Source organism: Pantherophis guttatus, chromosome 2 (genome assembly GCF_059756535.1).
Source record: "Pantherophis guttatus breed Tessera chromosome 2, ASM5975653v1, whole genome shotgun sequence".
In the NCBI taxonomy this organism is placed as follows: Eukaryota; Metazoa; Chordata; class Lepidosauria; order Squamata; family Colubridae; genus Pantherophis; species Pantherophis guttatus.
In genome coordinates this window covers 289,679,801-289,697,875 of record NC_142064.1, presented here as the reverse complement: position 1 = coordinate 289,697,875, position 18,075 = coordinate 289,679,801, and the positions used below count along the sequence as shown (strand labels likewise).

General features: G+C 42.6%; 1 protein-coding gene and 1 long non-coding RNA gene across 2 annotated transcripts in view; both read left to right on the top strand.

The window, feature by feature from the left end:
* The first annotated feature begins 1,612 nt into the window (after positions 1 to 1,612).
* On the top strand, positions 1,613 to 4,317 carry LOC148116102 (uncharacterized). The gene is made up of 2 exons (XR_015731856.1): positions 1,613 to 1,682; positions 3,911 to 4,317. It is a non-coding gene; the product is annotated as an uncharacterized LOC148116102 (long non-coding RNA).
* Positions 4,318 to 5,300: 983 nt separating this feature from the next.
* The window catches only part of LOC117673520 (uncharacterized), a 28,766-nt gene continuing 15,991 nt past the window's right edge, over positions 5,301 to 18,075 (top strand). Inside the window, exons 1-6 of the mRNA XM_060687530.2 lie at positions 5,301 to 5,825; positions 6,286 to 6,400; positions 7,659 to 7,741; positions 11,329 to 11,479; positions 12,852 to 14,342; positions 14,540 to 14,542. Of these exons, the coding sequence (XP_060543513.2) occupies positions 5,430 to 5,825; positions 6,286 to 6,400; positions 7,659 to 7,741; positions 11,329 to 11,479; positions 12,852 to 14,342; positions 14,540 to 14,542 (2,239 nt within the window). The 5' untranslated portion in view covers positions 5,301 to 5,429. The remainder of the gene's footprint in view (positions 5,826 to 6,285; positions 6,401 to 7,658; positions 7,742 to 11,328; positions 11,480 to 12,851; positions 14,343 to 14,539; positions 14,543 to 18,075) is intronic.

Genomic DNA, 18,075 nt, shown 5'->3' with positions numbered 1-18,075 from the left:
CCAGACTTTCTTTTTCTTTAGCTGAATGTAGAGGTCCTCCTGTTGAACTTCCCTTGGTTGGTCGCTGCCTCTCATCCCATTTGGCCTGGATCTTCCTGAATCTCCAGAGTCCTCTAATCCAGAGGTCTCCAAACATGACAGTTTTAAGACTTGTGGACGTCAACTCCCAGAATTCTCCAGCCAGCAAAGCTGGCTGGAGAATTCTGGGAGTTGACGTCCACAAGTCTTAAAGCTGCCATGTTTGGGGACCCCTGTTGTAGACACAAGGGTTTTCCCCCGCTTATAGATCTGAGATGGGGAAGGAAACCAAGTGAGGGACTTACAGGGACCTATGGCAGAAAATGGATTCCTCTCTTCAACGTTCGCAAGAAAATGTCCTGAGCTTTTTCTGCATGTTAGAGAGGAGGAAGGTAAGATCTGCATTAAGCATGTCCTGAGCACTTCGAGAACAACTTTCATTCGGGACTCGGAGCTCCGAAGAAGTTATATTTAGGAGGATTTAACTTTTGTGAACTGCCCAACACATTGGGTGAATACGGCCACAGTCCTATTTGCTCTCCTTTCCTGCCAAAATTTGGTTGTTTCCTTACTCAAGTTTTGCAAGACACCCCCCCCATCTTCTCTCCCCCTCCCCTCAGAGGTTTTCCCAAGAAATGGAGATGGGGGAATGAAGAGCTCCCCATAGCTGCCCCTGGTAATCCTCCTGGCAACTCAGCAAGAATGCCAAGGAGCATCAAAGGAACATGGGCCAGGGAGTCCGCCCAGACTCAGAAGCACTGCATGACCACTTCGCCTCTCTCTCTCTCTCTCTCTCTTCCCCCACCCCTCCCCTTTGACTCCTTTTCCCACCAAAAGCCTCCCCCTGCCCCCCCTACACTGCCCCATCTGCACCTCCATCCCTGCAGCCCCTTTGCTTTCTGGGGGTCTCAAAGGTAGTGGTCAAAGAGAGGAAAGGCAGGATCCTGGAGAGGCAAGATGCTCAGTGACACCACACTCTTTGGCCCCTCCCTCTTTGGAAAAATTCCAACCTACTCGTCCCTCCCCCCAAGAAAAATTGAAGGCTCATGCTCAATTCCCTTTTGAAGCTGGAAGGCTGCCCATCCTGCCGTATTCAGTGGATTTTGAGTGCAATGCCAGGAGATGCTGCATATGTACACGGAGAGCATATGCACCAAAGACAAATTCCTTGTGTGTCCAATCACACTTGGCTAATAAAGAATTCAATTCAATTCAACTCAACTCAACTCAACTCAACTCAACTCAACTCAACTCAACTCTACTCTAATTCTAATTCTAATTCTAATTCTAATTCTAATTCTAATTCTAATTCTAATTCTATTCTATTGTGTTCAACCAACAAAACAAAGAAAGTTCAATCTTCAACAATTTTTAAGAAGTGTGGACTTCAGCTCCCAGAATTCTCCAGCTCACTGGCTGAGGTTGAGAAGCACTGAAGCAAAGAATCCGCCGGGGGGGGGGGGGGCTCCCTCACGCAGAAGCTGCTTCAGAAGGCAAAACTGAGCATGTGCTGATAGTTTCTCTTGTTCCCCTCTGGAGGTGGGGGTGGGAGAAGTTTCTCTGGCCTCTCTAGGACTCCGCGCTCGCTCGTTGTAACCCTTTACAGCTCCGCAGAAGGCAAAGAGGTACCAGTGGGGAAGGAGATCCAGACAGGATCCTGACCGGTAAGTGACCGGTAAGTGGGAGCCTATTAAGTTTAGGCAAATAACTATCATTAAGTGTTGTACCTTATGATTCTTGATGAACGTATTTTTTTTCTTTTATGTACACTGAGAGCATATGCACCAAGACAAATTCCTTGTGTCCAATCACACTTGGCCAATAAAGAATTCAATTCAGTTCAGTTCAGTTCAGTTCAGTTCTGTTCTGTTCTGTTGTATTGTATTGTATTCTGTTGTATTATATTGTATTGTATTGTATTGTATTCTATTCTATTTTATTCTATCAATTCAACTCAACTCAACTCAACTCAACTCAACTCTACTCTACTCTACTCTACTCTACTCTACTCTACTCTACTCTATTCTATTCAGAATTGAGTTTGATGGGATTTTCACACTATGCCGTCTTTGGGCCAGGCATTTTTGCCTTGCAAAAGTCCACCGGGAAGTAACAGTAAGAGAGTTGGAAGGGAGCTTGGAGGTCATCTAGTCCAACCCCCTGCTCACGCAGGAGACCTCTAATAAGAGTTCTCAGCAAAACCGATGCCTCCACACAACTTGCCAGATTGGACTAAAGTGGGTTTGTTTGGGTCAAAACAAACAAGTTGGAAAAACACCGCAGATGCTTGGGACGCTGCTGTGGGTGGGGGTGGGGGGAACAAACTAGGATGAGGTTAATTTTGGGAGGACCCACAAATTGCATTTCATGTGTTGTGTGAATCCTGTCTACACAGGAGAGCAGGAAGGTAGTTTAGGCTCCTAAGAAGCCAAGTTTAGTGGTGTAGAACAGGAGTCTCCAACCTTGGTCACTTTAAGACGTGTGGACTTCAACTCCCAGAGTTGAAGTCCACATGTCTTAAAGTGGCCAAGATTGGAGACCCCTAGTGTAGAAGGTTAGCACCCACCCATCTCCTAGAAAAATGAAATATTTTGAGAAATTAAAAAGGCAGAATATTATATTTCCCTAAAGGGAGAAACATGCTCTTGGAGTCGGAAAGCAGCCTCCGCCTTTCTTAATAGCCCTCAGCAGATGCCAGCACTTAAGAGATAAAGAGATAAGTAGCTCTATTCATAAGCAAATATCCTCGCCCAAGATCCAACACAGGAAAAAAGCCATTAAACCGCAGTAGGAATTGCGCAACAAGCCCCTTCATTGCATCAGCTTAGCCAAGCTTTGCTGTTGTTAGTTGCGAAGTCGTGTCCGACCCATCGCGACCCCCATGGACAACGTTCCTCCAGGCTTTCCTGTCCTTTGCCATCCTCTGGAGTCCATTTAAGCTCATGCCTACTGCTTCAATGACTCCATCCAGCTATCTCGTTCTCTGTCGTCCCCTTCTTCTTTTGCCCTCCATCGTTCCCAGCGTTAGGCTCTTCTCCAGGGAGTCCTTCCTTCTCACTAGGTAGTCAAAGTATTTGAGTTTCATCTTCAGGATCTGGCTTTCTAAAGAGCAGTCAGGGTTGATCTCCTCTAGGACTGACCGGTTTGATCGCCTGACCGGTTTGATAACCAAGCTTAGCTCAGACAAACTTCTAGGATTTGTGCATGGCACTATGGGAGTCTGACAACAGCCAATAGAATACATGTTCTTTGCGCAGGAACAGGAAGTTCAAGTGCAAAACCCAAGAGAAGGTATAAATACCCCTCACTCTCAACTCCATGTAGTCAGCTGCCCAGGACCTCAAACCCATGTGATTCTGCTACATCATTAAACCATCTTTCTAATCAGCCTCCATGTTTCCAGGGTCTTTCCCCCGGCTTGGAACTGAACCAGATGAATATTTCTTCCATCAGCGGTATGTTGACTGGAAAGCGGGAAACTCCCGAAATTTATTTATTTATTTGTTGGTTAAAATGGTTAAACTGCCTTGAAGGTGAAGCTCTAAAACAAAGCATTTTTTCAAGATTTCCTGTCTGGTCCAGGAGCGATTCAGTCTCTAGCGATCACCATTCCTGGAAAATATCCAGCTCCGTGGCTAAGAATCTTCCAAAATAAATTATCCCCTTGAAAAAGGCTATTCAGAGGTGGATGAAAATACTCCTCACTTGGTGAGATACGCCTAGAGTGAGTGTGATAACCACAGTGTTTGCAACAAGAATGATGTAGCTTTGAAGAACAAGGCCGGTGTTAGCCCTGCTTCACTATTTGAAAAATAGATAATGTAATGCTTAAGCTTACGGTTATCTAAAAATATCTATTAATATTTAAACTGAACATTGTTCTGTATTGCAGGAAGTTAGCACTCACCCCTCTCCTAGAAGAATGAAATATTTTAGGAAATATTAAAAAGGCAGAATATTATATTTCCCTGGGTGAGAAATGGAGAAACACGTTTTAAAGACAAAGCAGCTTCCTGCCTCCCCACCTTTGTCAATGGACCATCATCTGCAACACAAAGGACCCTCTAGCAACAGAAACTCACCACATGGCACCTGGGAAGATAACATCAGCCAGCAAGGCTAGCTAAGACCCCCACCCACTGGGAGTCTGACAACCAATCAGGATACTCTTCCTGTGCCCCAGGAAGTTCAAAGCTCAGAGGGGCATAAAACGAAGGCATACTCAGCATCTCGGCCCTTTTTCTGCTCAGGACCTCAAACCATGTGATCCTGTCCACCATTAAACCATCTTTCCAAGCAGTCTCCAGGTTTCTTTTTCCCCACTTGGAGCTGAACCCAGAAGGATATTTCTTCCAACAGTATATACTTAGATATAGAGGTTTGTGGGTATTTTGAGTTATTAGTTTTAAAAATGGAGATGTTATTAATATCTGCTGCTTGCAATTACTGCAAGTTCAAATCTCACCAGGCTCAAGGTTGGAGACTTGGTAGTACAGTGGTCTAAAGCACCCTGTTATTAAGACCAGCTGCCTGCAATTACTGCAGGTTCGAATCTCGCCAGGCTCAAGGTTGACTCAGCCTTCCATCCTTTCTAAGGTAGGCAAATTGAGTTGTGGGGGCAATAAGCTGACTTTGTATAAATATACAAAAGTATGAAGGCTATTGCTTAGCACATTGTAAGCCGCCCTGAGTCTCCGGAGAAGGGCGGCATATAAATCATTTTTTTTTAAAAAAAAAAATGAGGACCCAGATTGTGGGGGCAATAAGCTGACTTTGTATAAATATACAAAGTATGAAAGCTATTGCTTAACGCATTGTAAGCCTCCCTGAGTCTCCGGAGAAGGGCGGCATATAAATTAAAGCAAAAAATAAAAAAAATAAAAATAAAAATAAAATAAAATAAAATAAAAAGCTTTTTAAAATTTTCTGTGGGATTGTTTTCTTTGCCTTTTTTCTTCTCTAGGTATAACATCTTTTCCTTCTTTCCTTCCTTCTTCCCGCCCTCCCTTCCTCCCTTCGTCTTTCTTCTTGCCTTCCTTCCTGCCTGCCTCCCTTCCCTCCCTCCCTCATCTTCCTTCCTGTCTTCCTTCCTATCTTCCTTCATCTCTGTGCTCATCTCTGTTTCAAAGCCGAAGAGCCAGCACTGTCCAAAGACATCTCTGTGGTCATGTGGCCGGCATGACTAAATGCCAAAGGTGCACGGAGAGCAGTTACCTTCCCACGAAAGGTGGTCCCTATTTTTCTACTTACATTTTTTACATGCTTTCAAACTGCTAGGTTGGCAAAAGCTGGGACAAGTAAAAGTAAATAGATATAATATTGGAAACTAATAATCCAGGTTTCAAAAAAATTGTTCTTTGCAATGTTTTAAAAGACAGAAGTTTGGAGCTTTGTTGGAAAAGAGAGAAGACATGGAGATATGGTACCCAGTAGGCAAGGGACCTGGGAAAAAGGAATGTATGGAAAACTGGGGAGGAACCAAGCAAAAGATCCGGAAGGAGAAAGCCATCAGTTCGGAGGTCCAGCGCAAGCTTTTCAGGAGCATCGAGTACCAAGTGTCTAAAGGTCCCCGAGAGATTTGCAGTCACCTTCATCACCTTTGCTGTCAGTGGCTGCAGCCAGAGAGACACACAAAGGCTCAGATGCTGGATTTGGTGATCCTGGAACAGTTCCTGGCCCTCTTGCCCCCTGAGATGGAGAGCTGGGTGCGGGAGTGTGGAGTAGAGACCACTTCCCAGGCAGTGGCCGTGGCCGAAGGCTTTCTCCTGAGCCAGGTGGAGGAAGAGAAGGAACAGGCTGAGTGGCTGGTGAGAGAACATTGTTTTGGAAATGCTAAATGAGTTTTAATATTATAAACAGTGTTTCAGTTGACTGGAGTTAACATTAGGAGGGTATATTTATATGTTGCTTGGTCTACCCTAGTTGGATGATTGTTTTGGTTACCTTCTCCTAGTCAAGCATCCTTGAAGTTATGAGTAGCAATAGCAGTAGCACTTAGATTTATATACCGCCTCATAGTGCTCTACAGCCTTCTCTAAGTGGTTTACACAATCTGCATATTGCCTCCAACAATCTGGGTTCTCTTCATTTTACTCGGAAGGATGGGAGACTGAGTCAAACTTGAGCCAGTCAGGATCGAACTCCTGGCAGTGGGCAGAGCCAACGTGCAATACTGTATTTTAACCATGGCTCATAGTAGGGTAGAGTCCAGTTCTTCCCATGTGCTGTTCCCCTCATTCACTTTCTTTGCCCCTCCTGGTACTTCAGGTCCCAGGGGAAATGACGGAGCATCTTGACGAAGTCAGAGATCGAATACATCCTTCCCAGCAGCAGCTTTTCCGAGGGGTCTCTGAGGATGATCCAAATCCGGACACCTCAAGAAGTAAAAGAAGTGAAATTGTTTGTTTGTTTGTTTGTTTGTTTGTTTGTTTGTTTATTTATTTATATATATATATATATATATATATATATATATATATATATATATATATATATATATATATATATTTGATTTATATGCCGCCCTTCTCCGGAGACTCAGGGCGGCTTACAGTGCGTTAAGCAATAGCCTTCATCCTTTTGTATATTTATACAAAGTCAGCTTATTGCCCCCACAAACTGGGTCCTCAATTTACCTACCTTAGAAAGGATGGAAGGCTGAGTCAACCTTGAGCCTGGCGAGATTCGATCTTACTTTAATTGCAGACAGCTGGTCTTAAATTACAGTGCTTCTGTCTGTTGAGCTAAACCATGCTCTTTTATTTATTTATTTATTTGATTTGATTTCTATACCGCCCTACTCCCGAAGGACTCAGGGCGGTGCACAGCCAAACAATAAAACACATACATACAAAATTTAAAAGTAGAATAAAATCAAATTAAATAATTTTGGCTCCGACAAATTTAAAACCCCAAACTATTTAAAACCAATTTTAAAATTGAATGTATAAAATACTAAAAGATATTTAAAAATTAAAAATCTTTTATGAAAGAGGGAGAAAATTAGGCCAGGCCCGCCTGGTGAAATAGTAAGGTCTTTAAAGCGCGGCGGAAGGTGCGCAGATCCGGGATCCTCCGTATCTCTGGGGGGAGCTCGTTCCAGATAGTAGGTGCCCCCACAGAGAAGGCTCTCCCCCTGGGGGCCGCCAGTCAGCATTGTTTGGCTGACAGCACCCGGAAGAGCCCTCTCTATGGGAGCGTACCGGCCGGTGGGAGGCTATTGGTGGTAGTAGGCAGTCCCGCAAGTACCCAGGTCCTAAGCCATGGAGCGCTTTAAAGGTGGTAACCAAAACCTTGAAGCGCACCCGGAAGACCACCGGGAGCCAGTGCAGCTCGCGCAGGAGAGGTCTTACATGGGAACGCCATGTCGCTTCCATTACCACCCGCGCGGCCGCACTCTGAGCCAGTTGGAGCCTCCGGGTGCTCCTCAAAGGGAGCCCCATGTAGAGAGCGTTGCAATAGTCCAGGCGGGAGGTGACAAGGGCATGAGTGACCGTGCATAATGAGTCCCGATCCAGAAAGGGACGCAACTGGCGAATCAGGCGAACCTGATGAAAAATCCTCCCGGTTTGTAACATCTTTCTATGTTTTTATTAATTATGCTTGTAAAAATTCTTCTATCGCTTTTGTCTCTCTCCCAGGGAGTATCATATTGTCATTGTCATTTGTAGGATTGTCTCCTTTTTCGGGTGGACCCCAAAGAGCAGCTGAAACTCCAGACCAAGTAAGAGGAGAAACATCAGAGGTGACCTTTGTTTTTCAGGGGCTTGGTGTAGGATACTGGAGTTCAGGATGGAGAAATTTGGGTTCAAGTCACTGGTCAGCCATACTTAGCCAACCTCTGCAGTTTCAGCACCAAGAGATTCCTATTCAAAAAACTAATTCACTTTTTTTTCATCTGTGGAGATTCTCAATCATCCAGGACATGATTGTCTCAAAGGTGCTTTTCCAAAAGGCAACTGGACATTTTTGGTTTAGAATAGAATAACAGAGTTGGAAGGGACCTTGGAGGTCTTCTAGTCCAACCCCCTGCTTAGGCAGGAAACCCTACACCACTTCAGACAAATGGTTATCCAACATCTTCTTAAAAACATCTGGAGTTGGAGCATTTACAACTTCTGGAGGCAAGTTGTTCCACTGATGAATTGTTCTAACTGTCAGGAAATTTCTCCTTAGTTCTAAGTTGCTTCTTTTCTTGATTAGTTTCCATCCATTGCTTCTTGTCCTACCTTCAGGTGCTTTGGAGAATAGCTTGACTCCTTTTTATGGCAGCCCCTACTCTCATGTCTCCCCTAGTCTTTTTTTTCCCATTAAACTAGACATACCCAGTTCCTGCAACCGTTTTTCATACGGTTTAGCCTCCAGTCCCCTAATCATCTTTGTTGCTCTTCTCTGCACTCTTTCTAGAGACTCCACTTCTTTTTTGCATCATGGCGACCAAAACTGGATGCAATATTCCAAGTGTGGCCTCACCAAGGCATTATAAAGTGGTATTAACACTTCACGTGATCTTGATTCTATCCCTCATTTTATGCAGCCCAAAACTGTATTGGCTTTTTTGGCAGCTGCTGCACACGGCTGGCTCATATCTAAATGGTTGTCCACTAGGACTCCAAGATCCCACTCAGTTACTACTATTGAGCAAGGCACCACATATACTGTACCTGTGCATTTTGTTTTTCTTCCCTAAATGTAGAACCTTGCTTTTTTCACTGTTGAATTTCATTTTGTTAGATAGCGCCCAATGTCCAAGTCTGTCAAGATCCTTCTATATCTTGAGCCTATCTTCTGGAGCATTGGCTATTCCTGCCAGCTTGGTGTCATTTCAGTGGTGCGATTCAAATAATATAACAACCGGTTCTCTGCCCTAATGACCAGCTGGGTAGGTGTGGCTCAGTGGTCATATGACTGTGTGGGCGTGGCAAATTCAACATCACTCATGTCTATAGGCGAAGCGCTTTAGCTGTTACAATGTAATAAGGGTTAACCAGAGAGGCAGTTTCTGTAAGCAGGGCAATAAAGATTAGACTAGAAACAACACCAGAATATTCCCTTCCTGCCTTCCTTACAGGATTAGCCCTGTAAAGTGGAAAAAAACCAAAATAAGATTTCTTTTAACAACCGGTTCTCCCGAATAGGTGCGAACTGGCTGAATCCCACCACTGTGTCATTTGCAAATTTTATGAGTTCCCCAGCTATCCCCTCATCCAAGTCATTGATGAAGATGCAGGAGAGTCCTGGGCCTAATTCAGAGCTTTGGGGTACTCCACGGCATCCTTCCCTCCAATGTGGGAAACGTTTCACTTCTCATCCATTCTGTCTCCAGTTGAACTGAAGAATGATGGGAAGTGAAATGTTTTCAAGGATAAAAAAAGAACAAAAAATGCCAGTTGCCTTTTGGAAAAACACCTTTGGGATAATGTACTTTTTCCCAAACACTTCAGAATGTCTTCTATTTACAGGAGATTCTCAATTTAGAACCACTTCCTTAGCAACCATTTTTTTAAAAAAAATTTGATTTATATGCCGCCCTTCTCCGGAGACTCAGGGCGGCTTACAATGCGTTAAGCAATAGCCTTCATACTTTTGTATATTTATACAAAGTCAGCTTATTGCCCCCACAAACTGGGTCCTCATTTCACCTACCTTAGAAAGGATGGAAGGCTGAGTCAACCTTGAGCCTTGGAGAGATTCGAACCAGCAGTAATTGCAGGCAGCTGTGTTAATGACAGGGTGCTTAGACCACTGTGCTATCAAGGCTCCTTTGAAGTTACAATGAACCTTCCCAGGGTTACTTATGAGCCAGGTCTGAATTTCTGATGGCCGCCCCACTTCACATGTTCACCTGTTGGGCACTTGGCAACCAGCCTTTATTTATAGCTGTTTAGAGCATTCCCTAGTCACGGTTTTCCGAAAACCAGCATTTATTTCACATTTTCAGCAGCACTGGCCCATAGCAAACAATGGGTTCCTTTATGACTATTGCGGTTGTAAAATGGAGTTGATCGCGTGGGTGACTCGCTTCACAACCATGACTGTGATGGACAGGCTTCATTATAGCCATACGTCAAGGGCTACCTATGTGTAGATGATGTGGAATTTGGCTGCCTGTCATCTCCATATTGCCGGGCCTACATAAATCCCTTGATGAGTTCTCCCAGCATTTGAACATGGCAGGATTGGTTTCTCAGAGGACCTCAAAGTCTCAAATTGGCCTCAAAGTTGATTGGCTAAAATGTTACCAAATACCCCCCTCCCCCCCTCCCCAAAAAAACCCTCTTTATTTTGCAAGCACGAGAAAAATAGCCCGTTTTTGGGATTTGTGGAGTACAGAAGAGTGAAGTGTTAATACCACTTTATGATGCCTTGGTAAGGCCACACTTGGAATACGGCATCCAGTTTTGGTCGCCATGATTTTAAAAATGTGGAGACTCTAGAAAGAGTGCAGAGAAGAGCAACAAAGATGATTAGGGGACTGGAGACTAAAACATGTAAAGAACAATTACTGGAATTGGGTATGTCAAGTTTAATGAAAAGAAGGACTAGGGGTGACATGATAGCAGTGTTCCGATATCTCGGAGGCTGCCCCAAAGAAGAGGGAGTCAAGTTATTCTCCAAAGTATCTGAGGGTAGAACAAGAAGCAATGGGTGGAAACTAATCAAAGAGAGAAGCAACCTAGAACTAAGGAGATATTTCCTGACAGTTAGAACAATTAATCAGTGGAATAAATTGTCTCCAGAAGTTGTGAGTGCTCAGACAATGGAGGTTTTTAAGAAGAAATTGGAGAACCATTTGTCTGAAATGGTATAGGGCCATGATGGTGAACCTATAGCACGCATGCCGAAAGTGGCACACAGAGCCATCTTTCCAGGCACGCCAGCTGTTGCCCATTGCTCTTCCGGGTTCCGGTGTGCACATGCGTGCCAGCCAGCTGGTCTTTGCGCGCACATGTGCGCCAGAAACTGGAATACCAGGTGACAGGCACGTATGCGCACGCCGAAAACCAGAAGCTCAGCTTCCCAGCATGTGCATGTGTGCCAGGGACCTGCTCTTCCAGTTTCTAGTGCTCCCGCATGTGCGCGCCAGAGAGCTGTTCTTCTGGTTTCCGGTGCTCCCCAAGTGTGCGCACGCTCCCGTTTCAGCACTCGGTGCCCAAAGGTTCACCAACACTGGTATAGGGTTTCCCGTCTAAGCAGATGGTTGGACTAGAAAACCTCCAAGATCCCTTCCAACTCTCTTATTCCGTATTCTGTATATGCAAACCCTTATTTCTTCTCTGTGAATAGGGAAACTATTTTTCTTTTTTTCAGGATCTTCAGTCCGTGGAGGAGCTGGCTGTGCATTTCTCCAAGGAGGAGTGGTCTCAGCTGGATCCCAACCAGAAAGCGCTTCATGGAGAAGTCATGCTGGAAATCTCGAGAAACGTGGCATTTCTGAGTAAGGCCTCAGCTCTGCATTCAGGTATTGAGTGGAAGCATTTAGTGGTCACATGTAACCACCTCTTTGTTAATAATACGTGGTGATAGACCTCGCCTTCTAGCTGTGAAGAGTAGAATATCTGAACTTCTCCAGCTCCAACTAAGGGACAATGTTAGCAGCTATTTGTTAAGATGTATTGTGTGACTACCATACTTCTTGTCTGATATTTCAGATTGTTCTTATTGGTTAATTCTTTACTTTCTTTTTAGTCCCGTCAGTAACAGACTATTATCCTAACTTTAGATCTCAGTGATATTGGTCTGACATCAACTCTCCTTAACCACTCCTTTTCATAAGCCAGAGACACCCATTTGTCTAATGAAGTACTGGTGCCTTTTCAACCAGTCTGTTGGATTCATGCCCTTTTTTTCCTTTTCTTTGATCTTTTACTCTGTAATTGTAGATTTTGGTCTTCTGTGGCAGGGTTTCCCTGTGCAAAGATGTAATTTTGAGCTAATCAATCAACTAAGGTAATTCTTTTTCTAACAACCATGTTGGCTGTCCCAAAAGGAGGAAGAATAGCAGATGGGTCAAACAGTAACAGTAACAGAGTTGGAGAGATAGGATAAGTAGGAACAAATAAAATACAGTTTGGAAAATTTAAAAAAAGTGTTTCTTATGTTCGAATCACTTAATTGGCACTGCTAAAATAAACGTTTGTTTCCTGTTTTTCACTCCACTTAATTCCTCCAGTGATTTGATAAGAAACTACATAGAGAAAGAAATAAAGGCAACAGGTTTCTCCTGCTCAGAAAGCAGAAAATATTCCTTTCTAGTCCATAATATTTTAGACATATGAATTTGATCATATGAAGCTTTAGATTTTTTTTACATTGATCAATAGAACAGCCTTTAAAAATACTATTGTCTTGAACATTACCAGCAAAAAATTAACAATTACTTCCTATATTTTCTTTTTTTAATAAAAGTTTTTTATTTTATAGGCAAACATACAATACTTAATTAAACAGTGTATCAGTACATCTTTTGTGTCTTCTTCCTACTCCTCTACTATTTATCATATCTTAATCTTATCATTTCATTTATTATAACATTTCTCCCACATTTTTTGCTTTTCTGTTAATACATTTATCTATCTTCTCCTTACCACATTACCCTATATGTATCTCTTCTCTAACCAATGATAAAATTGTCCCCATACCTTAAAATATTCCGATTCCTCTTTTTCTTTAATTGTCAAAGTCAATCTATTCATTTTTGCACAATCCAATATTTTTCTCCCTCTGTAGGGATTTTCTCTGTTTTCCATCTTTGCGCAAATACTATCCTTCTTCCTATATTTTCTTGATTAATTTCACATGATTTTCATTCTCTTTCTTTTTTTTTTCTCAAGATGTTAATGGACGGGTTAATGGAAATGACAAGGAACCATGCCAAGCAATCAGTCAGAAGGAAGGAAAAGAGAAGATTCAAATGGAACAAAACCATGAGGGAGAAAACTTCATTTTTCAGGATGCTCCAGTTCAAGACTTTCTTGCTCAACAGGATAACAAAGGAGAAAAGGAGAAAAATGTTGAAATATTCAAGGACAAATCTGATTTCAATAAAGACTACAGCATTCATTTCAGAGAACAGCAGTATCTGTATCACGATGAACCCTCTTATACTCAGACTTTCGCTCTTACTTCATGTGGAAGAATCAAGCTGGGAGAGAAACCATGTGAAGGTATGAAACATGGAAAAACTTTTGGCAAAGAGCCTTCTCTAATACTCCATAAAAGAATCGGCTTGGGGGAGAAACCATATAAATGCAAATATTGTGGAAAGAGCTTAGGTGAGAAGAAATCTCTCATTATACATGAAAGGATCCATACAGGGGAGAGGCCATATGAATGCAAGGACTGTGGAAAAAGCTTCCGTAAAAATAAGTATCTTACTATTCATAAAAGAATTCACACAGGGGAAAAGCCATACAAGTGCTTGGAGTGCGGAAAGAGTTTCTGTCACAATGGATCTCTTACTTCCCCCATCAGGATCCACTTGGGAGAGAAACCGCATAAATGTATGGAGTGTGGCAAGAACTTCAGAAGCAAGAGCCACCTTATTTCTCATAGCAAAGTCCACACAGTGGAGAAGCCATATAAATGCAAAGAGTGTGGAAAAAGCTTGTGTGGAAATATGTCTCTTATTATTCATGAAAGGATCCATACAGGGGAGAAGCCATACAAATGCAAATACTGTGGTAAGAGTTTCCGTGAAAATAAATCTCTTACTATTCATAAAAGAAGCCACACAGGGGAAATGCCATACAAATGCATAGAGTGTGGAAAAACCTTCCGTGAAAATAAATCTCTTACTGTTCATAAAAGAAGCCACACAGAGGAAACGCCATACAAATGCATAGAGTGTGGAAAAAGCTTCCGTGAGAATAAGTATCTTACTATTCATGAAAGGATCCATACAGGGGAGAAACTATATATATGTAAGGACTGTGGAAAGAGCTTCCGTGAAAATAAATCTCTTGCTATTCATAGAAGAACCCACACACGGGAGAAATCATATCAATGCATGGAGTGTGGAAGTAGTTTTTGGAGTAGTAGTTCCCTTTCTTCCCATAAAAGAATTCACACAGGGGAAAAACCATACACGTGCATGGAGTGTGGAAAGAGTTTCCGTGAAAATGGGTGTCTTACTGTTCATAAAAGAATTCATACAGGAGAAAAACCATATGAGTGCTTGGAGTGTGGAAAGAATTTCCGTCATAGTGGATCTCTTAAGTTACATAAAAGAATCCACACAGGAGAGAAGCCATTTGAATGTACTGAATGTGGAAAGAGTTTCCAGAGGAAAAGTTACCTGACCTCCCATTCAAGAATCCACTCAGGTAAAAACCAGTGGTAGGATTCAAAATGTTTTACTACTGGTTCTGTGGGTGTGGCTTGGTGGGCGTGGCAGGGGAAGGATACTGTAAAATCTCCATTCCCACCCACTCCAGGGGAAGGTTACTGCAAAATCCCCATTTCCTCCCGATCAGCTGGGACTCGGGAGGCAGAGAATAGATGGGGGCGGGGTCAGTCAGAGGTGGTTTTTACCGGTTCTCCAAACTACTCAAAATTTCCGCTACTGGTTCTCCAGAACTGGTCAGAACCTGCTGAATACCACCTCTGGTAAAAACCCATGTAAATGTCACATTGACATGACTCAGTCCAGTTTGCCCCCAATTTTCTAGATGCTTCCACGTTAGCTGGATTGTGTCTACTCTAGACAAATATTAGGGAGGTCTATTTTACTGAGTCATTAAAAGGACCTGCATCCCCCAATGACAATACACCTCTACAAGATAGAGATTTAGGAACATTGCTTGCAATGTAGGAAATGTGCAGGTTAAAATTCAACATATTTCCAGTCCCATTCTGTGTTGTGATGTTTCCTTCCTTTATCTAATCCTGTTAGGATTCTGTTTTATCTTTCATTGTTTTTATGGGGCAGGGGAAAGAAAACATTTATTTTTATAAAAATTTGGAAATGGCTCAGCAAAGATATAAAGCTTTTGTGTGAGGTAATAAGCTAATGCAAACATAATTTAAGTTTCATCAAATTGTATGAGAAAAAAGGGGGGGAGAGGCAGTTGGTGATAGTGAGTTGAAAAAGGGAATTTAGAAAGTTGTGCTTTAAATTTCTCATGACCTTCTTTCTTTTTGTCCTAAGTACAGGATACAGGAAAAAAGGAGAATTAAAATGAGTTCCGTATGCTGACGTCACAAACAGTCAAGGATGAACTGAGGAAAGAGATATTTGGAAATATAGTTCAGGGACCAAAACAAGTGAGAAAACTTCAAGAATATAGCAAGAAATCCTATACTTCTGAATCTGCCATAATCCAGGTCGTTGTGACCAAACAGGATCAAAAGAGAATCAAAAAGGGGTTTTTTTTGGTGCCTTGAATGGAAATATTCAAAGATAAATCAGACTTATGACAATGGTATAAACTTGAGATTAGGAACAATCAATGTTGATACAGAAAGCATGTAAATCAATTAAAGAAGTCATTTTGTCAATCCACACTGGAAAGGAACAATATGAATATGTAAGTGTGAAAAGAGCTTTCAAGAAAGAGTACCTTTTCATAAAAGGAGCCACAGTGACAGGGGGTCCATAAAAATTTGTAGAAAAGAAACCACTCCCCCTTGGTTTTGTGGAAAAATCTCTCACCATGGAACCGGTCCCTGGTGCCCAAAAGGTTGGGGGCTGCTGATGTATTGTATCATCTCATTTGTGAGGCATATCAGAAGTTGCAGATGAGGCTTTGGAAGGTTTTGCAGACTCATACTTCAATTGTGCACTGGCTTGTAACAATTTTCTCAAACAATGCTCAGCAACTGTCCCTGGAAAAAGTAAAGACAAAAGCATGGGTAAAAAAAAGTCAGGATGGCAGCAATTTATTTATTTATTATTGAATTTCTATACCGCCCTTCTCCCTGAGGACTCAGGGCGGTGTACAGCCAGAATTAAAAAACATGCAGTACAAATATTAAAAAACAATTAAAAGATATATAAATTTGGCCCAATTAAAACTCACTACCAATTAAAACATTTAAAACATTTAAAAACATTTAAAAATTTCTTCTTAAGCCAGCTCGGTTTGCTTGAAAAAATGGGTTTTAAGGGCACGATGGAAGGCACTGAGGCCTTGGATTCTTCTTATCTCTGGGGGCAACTGATTCCAGAGGGTAGGTGCCCCCACAGAGAAGGCCCTCCCCCTGGGGGTCACCAGCCTGCACTGTTTGGCTGATGGCACCCCGAGGAGGCCCTCTCTGTGGGAGCGCACGGGTCGATGGGAATGGCAATGAAGGCACAGTTGAAGTTCCACTTGCATTTTATATGTCTCACCAGTGGAACTTTTATCATGCCGTTGAAGCCGCCATCTTGACTTTTTTCTTACTATACCCTATAGATACTTGTTAGACCTGGTATCAAAATGTTTATTCAGGACTTGGTATAATTATTTATCAGATTTGGCAATAACACAAAAGTGAGCAAGACACTAATGTTTTAAAGACATACATAAAAATAAAAGACTTTCCAATGGATTTTTAAAAATCACCTGAAGATAATCCCACAACTATGAAAAAGAATCAAATTTATTTGTTATTTTTTGAAATTGAGGTTTTCCCCTCCCCTTTCTTTTCTGGTTCAAACCATAAATCAATCCCCACCACCACCACACTTTTTATCCTCACATGCCGATGAGCCTCTTCAAGCAGGTCTGGATTCCTGTTTTACATCTTGATTCTCTTACTTAGAACAGAAAATCTATTCTATTTTTCTCTTGAGGCATTTCTTTTAGAAGTAGAATAATTTTATTGTCACTTTAAATATACACTAATTGGCATACATTAAAATGAAATTTTGTTGCATACATTCTTTCCTTTCATAACCTCAAGCTATTTAGGCTGTTTCAATTTTTTTCAGCCTCTTCATTTGCTATTCATATTTTGGGGGAGAATTCTCAATAGACATCTATTTTTGTTGTTAGTTGCGAAGTCGTGTCTGACCCATCGCAACCCCATGGACAATGTTCCTCCAGACCTTCCTTCCTCTGCCATCCTCTGGAGTCCATTTAAGCTGTACTGCCTAAACTCTACTGCTTCAGTGACTCCATTCAGCCACCTCGTTCTCTGTCGTCCCTTTCTTCTTTTGCAATCAATCAATCAATCAATCAATCAATCAATCAATCAATCAATCAATAAATAAATAAATAAATAAATAAATAAATAAATAAATTTCTATGCTGCCCTTCTCCCAAAGGACTCAGGGCAGTGTACAGCCTATTAAAAACACAAAGACAAACATCAGTTAAAAATAATTAAAATTATTACATAATTCGGCTGAAATTTAAAACCCAAAAAATTTAAAACCCAATTTAAAAATCATTGATAGCCCAGCTTGGCGGAACAGCAGGGTCTTGAGGGCACAGCGAAATACACGGAGGTCGGAGATATTGCGCATTTCCGGGGGCAGTTCATTCCACAGGGCAGGGGCTCTCACAGAGAAGGCCCTCCCCCTGGGTGCCGCCAGCCGACATAACTTGGCAGATGGCACCCTGAGGAGACCCTCTCTGTGGGAGCGAACTGGCCGGTGGGAGGCTGTTTGTGGCAGAAATCGGTCTTGAAGGTACCCGGGTCCTATGCCATGGAGCGCTTTAAAGGTGGTGACCAACACCTTGAATCACACCCGGAAGACCACTGGGAGCCAGTGCAACTCGCGCAGGAGGGGTGTCACGTGGCCACAACGGGTTGTGCCCATAACCACCCGCACGGCCGCATTCTGGACCAGCTGGAGGCTCAGAGTGCTCTTCAAGGGGAACCCCATGTAGAGAGCATTACAATAGTCAGTCGGGAGGTGACAAGGGCGTGAGTGACCGTGCGCAAGGCATCCCAGTCCAGAAAGGGCTGCAACTGGCGAATCAGGTGAACCTGATAAAAAGCCCCCCTGGCCATGGCCGTCATATGCTTTTCCAAAGACAGCCGTGCGTCCACGAGGACGCCCAGATTGCGAGCCCTCTCTGTGGGGGGCAAAGATTCACCCCCAATAGTCAGCGATGGCACCAACTGACT